At 44.9% G+C, this 8,788-nt stretch overlaps 1 protein-coding gene across 1 annotated transcript; it reads right to left on the reverse strand.

Annotated features, from left to right (window-relative positions):
- Positions 1-208: 208 nt before the first annotated feature.
- Positions 209-5,294, reverse strand: LOC141982401 (uncharacterized). The gene is made up of 3 exons (XM_074944470.1): positions 5,096-5,294; positions 1,309-1,912; positions 209-729 (listed from the first exon to the last, which is right to left on the reverse strand). Exons 2-3 carry the CDS (start codon positions 1,889-1,891, stop codon positions 209-211), a joined length of 1,104 nt encoding a protein of 367 aa, XP_074800571.1. The 5' UTR covers positions 1,892-1,912; positions 5,096-5,294.
- Between the last annotated feature and the right edge of the window lie 3,494 nt (positions 5,295-8,788).

Genomic DNA, 8,788 nt, shown 5'->3' on the forward strand with positions numbered 1-8,788 from the left:
TGGTTCACTCTACTTCCCTGTAAGCTAACCACCCTCTCCTCCTCCCTTCGATCACCGCTTGCAGAGGCAATAAAGTCATTGTTGCTTCACATTCATGCATTCTTTATTCATTCATCACACAAATAGGGGGATGACTACCAAGGTAGCCCAGGAGGGGTGGTGGAGGAGGGAAAGAAAATGCCACACAGCACTTTAAAAGTTTACAACTTTAAAATTTATTGAATGACAGCCTTCTTTTTTTTGGGCAATCCTCTGTGGTGGAGTGGCTGGTTGGCCGGAGGCCCTCCCACCGCGTTCTTGGGCGTCTGGGTGTGGAGGCTATGGAACTTGGGGAGGAGGGCGGTTGGTTACACAGGGGCTGTAGTGGCAGTCTGTGCTCCAGCTGCCTTTGCTGCAGCTCAACCATACACTGGAGCATACTGGTTTGGTCCTCCAGCAGCCTCAGCATTGAATCCTGCCTCCTCTCATCACGCTGCCGCCACATTTGAGCTTCAGCCCTCTCTTCAGCCCACCACTTACTCTCTTCAGCCCGCCACCTCTCCTCCTGGTCATTTTGTGCTTTCCTGCAGTCTGACATTATTTGCCTCCACGCATTCGTCTGTGCTCTGTCAGTGTGGGAGGACAGCATGAGCTCGGAGAACATTTCATCTCGAGTGTGTTTTTTTTTCTTTCTAATCTTCACTAGCCTCTGGGAAGGAGAAGATCCTGTGATCATTGAAACACATGCAGCTGGTGGAGAAAAGAAAAGGGACAGCGGTATTTAAAAAGACACATTTTATAAAACACTGGCTACACTCTTTCAGGGTAAACTTTGCTGTTAACATTACATACATAGCACATGTGCTTTCGTTACAAGGTCGCATTTTGCCTCCCCCCACCGCGTGGCTACCCCCTCAACCCTCCCCCCTCCCTGTGGCTAACAGCGGGGAACATTTCTGTTCAGCCGCAGGCAAACAGCCCAGCAGGAATGGGCTCCTCTGAGTGTCCCCTGAAGAAAAGCACCCTATTTCAACCAGGTGACCATGGATTATATCTCACTCTCCTGAGGATAACACACGAACGGATGTTGCTTGAACGCCAGCAAACATACACTGCAATGCTTTGTTGTACAATGATTCCCGAGTACGTGTTACTGGCCTGGAGTGGTAAAGTGTCCTACCATGAAGGACGCAATAAGTCTGCCCTCCCCAGAAACCTTTTGCAAAGGCTTTGGGAGTATATCCAGGAGAGCCGCGAATGCCAGGGCAAAGTAATCCTTTCACATGCTTGCTTTTAAACCATGTATAGTATTTTAAAAGGTACACTCACCGGAGGTCCCTTCTCCGCCTGCTGGGTCCAGGAGGCAGCCTTGGGTGGGTTCAGGGGGTACTGGCTCCAGGTCCAGGGTGAGAAACAGTTCCTGGCTGTCGGGAAAACCGGTTTCTCCGCTTGCTTGCTGTGAGCTATCTACAACCTCGTCATCATCATCATCTTCTTCGTCCCCAAAACCTGCTTCCGTATTGCCTCCATCTCCATTGAAGGAGTCAAACAACACGGCTGGGGTAGTGGTGGCTGAACCCCCTAAAATGGCATGCAGCTCATCATAGAAGCGGCATGTTTGGGGCTCTGACCCGGAGCGGCCGTTCGCCTCTCTGGTTTTCTGGTAGGCTTGCCTCAGCTCCTTCAGTTTCACGCGGCACTGCTTCGGGTCCCTGTTATGGCCTCTGTCCTTCATGCCCTGGGAGATCTTGACAAAGGTTTTGGCATTTCGAAAACTGGAACGGAGTTCTGATAGCACGGATTCCTCTCCCCATACAGCGATCAGATCCCGTACCTCCCGTTCGGTCCATGCTGGAGCTCTTTTGCGATTCTGAGACTCCATCATGGTCACCTCTGCTGATGAGCTCTGCATGGTCACCTGCAGCTTGCCACGCTGGCCAAACAGGAAATGAGATTCAAAAGTTCGCGGTTCTTTTCCTGTCTACCTGGCCAGTGCATCTGAGTTGAGAGTGCTGTCCAGAGCGGTCAAAATGGAGCACTCTGGGATAGCTCCCGGAGGCCAATACCGTCGAATTGTGTCCACAGTACCCCAAATTCGACCCGGCAAGGCCGATTTAAGCGCTAATCCACTTGTCAGGGGTGGAGTAAGGAAATCGATTTTAAGAGCCCTTTAAGTCGAAATAAAGGGCTTCATCGTGTGGACGGGTGCAGGTTTACATCGATTTAATGCTGCTAAATTCGACCTAAAGTCCTAGTGTAGACCAGGGCTAACTGTCAGGGTGGTTAAGCCCTGGAAAAAAATGCCTAGGGAGGTTGTGGAATCTCCATCACTGGAGATTTTTAAGAGCAGGTTGGACAAACACCTGTCAGGGATGATCTAGATAATATTTAGTCGTGTCATGAGTGCAGGGGACTAGACTAGATGACCTTGAGAGGTCCCTTCCAGGCCTATGATTCTATGTGAGAGGGTGAGAACTACTAGTTCTAACATCTTGAAGGACATGGTGATCAGAAACAATTGGTTCCGTTCACTAACTGCAGATAATATCTCCTTTGTTTAATAAATCAGTTAATTTTAAATGGAAAACATGTTTCGATAATCTTTTTTCTCAGGTATCCATGACTTTTAAGTTACTGGTATGTCATTAAAAAAAAGAAGAAGAAGAAGAAGAAGAAATCCCTAAACTTGAAATGCTGGTTTTGTGCATTTTTAATTGAATTTAAATTTCCATCCAAACAGAACTTGACCAAAATCACAGGTTAAAAATTAATAACCTAGTGAATCAGAAATGCATCATTCATAATTTTCTAACATAATAAAAATATAAAAATTAAGAATCGGAATAAATTTAGCTAAGATACATAATTGCTTAAATAAATGTGTGTATAATATAGTGTATCCTCTTGGTTATCAAAACTCAAAGTTCATGTAGAGGCTATATTCAGCTGCAAATCAACAAGTTTTAATGGTTACCTATTACTAAGAATGAACCTTTCTTTAGGAAAATAACTAAATGTACAAATGCAAAACGCAATTGAAATCAAGGTTTCCTGCTAGCTGATTTTAATCATGATTAAAGTAGGTGATTTAAATTGCTCCACCCTGTTCTTGGAGTAGTTCCTTTGTGTTGTACAGCAGCTGGGCAAAAAGGGAATCAAGACCCAGGCTTACCTGAGCTAGGCCTCATTTACTATGAGAGCCATTGAACATTGGTCTGTGGGGTTTCCCAGCCAAGAGTGCCCTGGAGGGTTTTCTAGATTAGGAAAAAGGGTGGAGGTTAGGGTGGCATTAGCTAACCCAGTTTAGCCAACCCAGACCTTTGTGTACCCTCAGGGCTACCTAAGATAGATCTCAACCAGCTAAATTGAAATGAAATGTGTTGACCTGCAACTATGATGGATAAAATGTAAAAGCCAGGTTGCAGTTAGCAGCTAATTACTGTAAAACTAACCCCAGCCTAACCTTGGCCTCTTTTTCTAATCTAGACACATCCTAATGTGCAGAAAGGCTGTTGTGTCTACATTAAGATTTTTCAGATCCAATGGCTGCAGCTCCAGCTGTGCCAGTGGAGGGTGCTGTGTACACAGGACTCTGTTGTTGGTTTTGTTCTTTAAACCACCATGTTGCCTGTGCTAACTTAGATCTACTCTAGAGCACACAGTGATTAAACACACCTTGAACTTGGTCTAGCCATCTGCTTCCACTGGTGCTGCCCCGCTGTAGGCAAAGCAAAGGGTCAGAAAGGAAGTGGTTTTCTTGCTACAGGGCTGAATATAGCAGAGTCTTACTAGAGTTTCTCCAAGTTGAATTGCATGTGTACAATTAGGCTATTGTTCATTTTCTGTGTCCAGGGTAACAGGACTTTGTGAATAAAACTAGGCTAGGAGAAAAGACATGGGGAAAGTGTGTGACTAATTGCTCCTCAGAAAGGAAACTAGCCCACTGCAAATCCCCCAAATTGCCTACCCACTTGGAAAAGGAGCAATAATAATTTGTCTCTGCTTTGTTTTTGCGGAAGGAAGCTCAGGATTTCCCCCTTCTCATGATATTGGAACTTGGTCGCAGTTCAAGGGAGTGAAAATCTCCAGAGGAGCATGGCACACTTCCTCCCAGACATTATGAAACTGAATGGATATAAAAAAAAAAAAAAAAAAAAGAGCTAACAAAATATTCCATTGCCTAGACTTTGGTCAGCTTGAAAGTAGTCTCTCATGACTTTGATAAATAAAGTTTCCCTTCCACTTCCTGGAAAATTCCCAGAGAATTTTCCCTTGTGACCATGTTTTGTTTTTTTTTTTAAATAGTAAGATATGGATTTCAGAGTACAAGGGTGGTTTCCCCCTTCCCACCCCCGCCCCCCTTCGTGTGTCTGGACTGGTGACATTTGTTCAGGGGATTTTGTAGTCCAGCAGCTAATTTTAGCATCAGCCTGACTGAAAACTTACATTTGAATGAATTAATTAATAAATACTGTTTATTTATTTAACAGAAAATGTAAAGAGCCAGTCTTCAATCACGGCACCTCAAGAAATCTGCAAGCTAATTACAATAATTAGAAGCTGACAATCTGACATTTTTAAAAAGCTGAAGCTGAATAGAAATGCTCACAATTGGCATTAATTGGTTATACAGGTATTGTGTTTAGAGGCATCTGTTGCACTTGCTTGGGGTTTGATTCTGCTCTGTCACACTCATGTAACTCTGGAGTAATTCCATTGACTTCAGTGCAGCTACTCCAGACTTACACTGCTGTGACTGAAGATATTTATCCCTAAGTGAATAAAAGGTTTAAAATGAACATGATGTGAGCACAAAATTTGACTCCTCCACTTGATTTCTCTCCAAGGTTTTACACTATCCATGTAATTCCCTTTGCAGGATGTGGTGACTTCACCAGAACACCCCCACCCCCTCAAATACTTTGTTTTTCTTCAGTTAATTTCTCTAGGCAACACACACAAATATTAGTGTCAATATAGCTCAACTTTACAACAACAAATCATTGCACACACCAGATAAAGATACACAAGTGAGGAAAATAGCCTAATTCATAAAAAGTTTTAAGAAGCTGTCATCAAATGTGAACAAAAGAGGATTTAAAAAAAATAAAGATACCTCAGCTGTGTGCTTGTCACCTTCAGATGTACAAAATATGGCTCTTATTATGGAAGCACTTAAGCAGATGTGTAACTGGACTCATGCCGGTAGTTCTGTTCACGTCAATGGGGATATTCAGGTCAGTAAAGTATAAGGTATGTGGTGAAATGTTTATAGAATCTGGACCTTCAATAATTTAGTGGTACAGCACTTAACTAAACCCAAGATCAAAACACTCTTGAGCTCTGGGATCCAGATCCAGATCTCAGAGCCGCCTCTAGGCACCAGCAAAACAAGCAGGGGCTTGGGGCGGCACATTTCTAGGGGCGGCATTCCGGCGCCGGCCCTACCACCCCTAGAAATGTGCCCCCCCGCCGCCCCAGCTCGCCTCCACCTGCTCCCCTGAGTGCGCCGCCGCCGCCATTCTGCTTCTCCCCCCTCCTGCCCAGGCTCGCTGCGAGAGAAACAGCTGTTTGGCGCGGCAAGCCTGGGAGGCAGGGAGGAGAAGCCGAGCCGCGGTGGAGCGGAGTGGTTCCTCTACCCGCCTGCTCCCCTGAACGCGCTGCCTCTCCCTCGCCTGAGAGGGAGGGGGGAAGAAGCGGAGCGGCGGCGTGTTCAGGGGAGCAGGCGGAGCGGAGGTGAGCTGGGGGGGGGGGAGGCGCAGGAAGCAATGGGGGGAAGGGGAAAACGTGGCACGCCCGAGGGAGGTGGGGGGGCCCGGGATTTGGGAAAGGGGTTGGAAAGGGGTGGAGCTGGGGACGGGGAGGCACGAAAAAAAAGCGGGGGCAGCCGAAAATGGTTTTGCTTGGGGCGGCAAAAATCCTAGAGCCGGCCCTGCCAGATCTAAAACTGACAGCTGGCCTCTATTGCTACAGGGAGCTGAACCAACATATAAGCTTTTTGGAGACCCAGCCCTTACTCTCATGCGCCTCCCACACCTTACATGTGTGACTGAATTAAATTATTGCACACAGGAGCAGCCAACCTAGGTGACAGAAATACCACCAGGACAAACTATAGTTACTGGAAAAAACTGAGTGTCTCAGGAGATATTCAAGATTACAAGAAAGCATATGGTAACAGACCAGGGTAGAGCTAAGAACCTCCAGTTCAGGCATCCTGATTCAGTTTTCATCTGTGCCAACTTGCAGAGCCAGCTACTGTCAGTCATGTCACTTATTTTAGATAATTAAAAGTGGGTCGAAACCTATGAGAGGCGTTTTTGAAATGCCTTTGGATTACTTTGGATGATCATTCTCTATATGTCTATAACACAGAAATGCTAGAAGTCAGACACTTGTGAATGAAAAAGATATCAAATGGATTTGAAGCTGAGCTTGGTAACTCCTTCCCTACTCCCATATGGCCTACTGTGGTTATCCATTTCTTACAGAAAGAAACTCATGACAGGGAAAAGAAATGCTGCAAGCACACACACTTTAAAAGGAGAAGGCTACGTTTCTCAAATATGCCTAATTTTCAAAGGTGTTCAGCTCTCAGTTCCCACTGACATTGGTCAGAACTGTGAGAACCCAGCATCTCTTAGAAATCAACCCACTTTTTAACTTTAGTCACCCTGATTTGAAAATCTTGGCCTAAGGGTTAAATCTCTAAGGCCTTGATCTCACAAATATACATGTATATGCTTAAATTTTATATATGTAAGTATTCCTATTGAACTCCATGGGGCTCTCAACATCCATTAAGTTCATGGATAAGTCCATATTATGTAATTGATATTGTTTTAAAGAAATTCCATACTGATTTAGACAGAAGTGTCTTCCTAAAACAAAAACAACCTATCCGTAACATGAGATAGCCCTTAATTCCACACTAATGCACCCTACACTGGTTACTACATGATGCTGCTAACTGACCAGCAGCTCATTGCATTGTTTTAGAGAACTTCTTAGAACCCTGTAAATAGATTTTAAGCTGCAGCTGCTTTTGAAACCAGTCAGTCACACCCATACCAATTCCACCAATTAGCATTTATCCCTGCTCACATTAATACAACTTGCAGTCTAGTCCTTGGAGATTTCTGGTTCAGTTTTCAGAGCCATGAGCTTTTCAGATAAAAATGAAAACCACTTCAACGATCTTCCCTGCTATTCATTTCATTCCTCCAGCACCCAAAGGAGTTTGGAAATGACAAGGCAGGGGCAGCAGAAACTTTCAGGGGAAGAAAAGGGAATCAGAAGAAAAACAAAGTTCCTTTCTGGCTGTCAGAGAGAGACCACAATAAGGAACAAAATCTTCTGACTTCCTTTAAAGTTTCACAAAAGGGCAGGAGACCATCACGTCACTAGCCTCAGGAAATAAGTCTAGTCCTACAGGCACAAAGCAACGCATGGACAGAACGTGCTTCTTGGGATTCTGTTTGTAGGAAGGGTTTTCAGGACTCTCCATGGGATATTAAGGACTCTGGGCTTTCAGAAACCCCGAATAATTGACTTCAGGAGAAATACACCAATCGTGTTTAATGACACACTAACCTGTCACACAAAGGCAGTCACCAAGTCACAAGCAGTTTCTCCCTGCAGGTCTGAAGAGAAGGTGGCCCCGGCTCATCTTTCTGCAACAGATTGGAGAAGCAGGGAGTTATTTACTAAAGTGTAACTGCTATCTCTGGTGCACGTGCTATGAACAAATCCCATTTTAAAATATGGGATGTAAACATTCTGTAGAATGGAGGGCTTGTGAGAGGCATGGGATTGATTGTCCTGGAGACTGAAGTCCAGAAGAGGTTCACCACAGGCAGCCACAGTGCAAGCTTCTTCATGTACTCTTATACCAGCGTGCCTCAAACCTTCCCTAGAGGGACCTTCACAGGAGAAGAAAGTAGTTCAGGCTCCATTCCCATTCAGGCATTTGTCTCCGACCCGAGATCAGCCACACTGGTGGCGCTTGAAGTGGATTTCATGGCCCACTGAAAACTGGACTCAAACCAACCATTTCATAAAGACCACTAACCAGCCATAAGATTGTAACAGCTTTTGGTTACTACAAACCAGGGCTGGCTTCTAACCATTTGTGTAGCAGTGAGAAGTAACATCCTTATCAGTTCCCTGAGCCATCAAGAGCCTCTCCATTTTTCAGACCCAGCCAGAGACAATGTTACATCTATTAATATGATGAAACTTTATTCAGAAATCAAAGAGCAAGGCCAGGAGAGTCCCTGTGAATTTGCTTCCTCCTCTCTTTTGTCTGACGCTCCCAGACTTTTGTTACTTTGAGGGCAAACTGCGAGGTTCACCTATTTTACCTAGCTTTTTAGAAGCTGTGTGTGGAGAGGTGGAATACAGGTTGTGGGAAGGGGAAAAATTTATTCTGATGGAGGAGGCTTTTTTTTTTTTTGAGGGGGGCAAATGTGACTTCTGCACAATCCTATCAAAGTCACTCATATGTAGAACAAAGCAGCTAAGGGCTTTGGAACTTCTGCAGACTATAACTTGTGGCTAGAATTTGTGATTTCACATCATTCCTATATCCTTTTAAAGTGATCCCTTTGTCAGTCTCGAACACCAGACTGATATCTGAAATATTCTCCTTTACAGTGACCTTTCAGAGCCAGATTGCAGTCTGTGCTAAGAGAATTTAAAGCTGCCCTAAATGGGCAACTGGGAATTCCTACAGCATGGAGAAATCTCAGCAAGCATAGGGCTACCACCACAACCCTCTTCCTTCCCAGCATAGGGGCACATTACCTGA

Source organism: Natator depressus, chromosome 1, assembly GCF_965152275.1.
Source record: "Natator depressus isolate rNatDep1 chromosome 1, rNatDep2.hap1, whole genome shotgun sequence".
Taxonomy (NCBI): Eukaryota; Metazoa; Chordata; order Testudines; family Cheloniidae; genus Natator; species Natator depressus.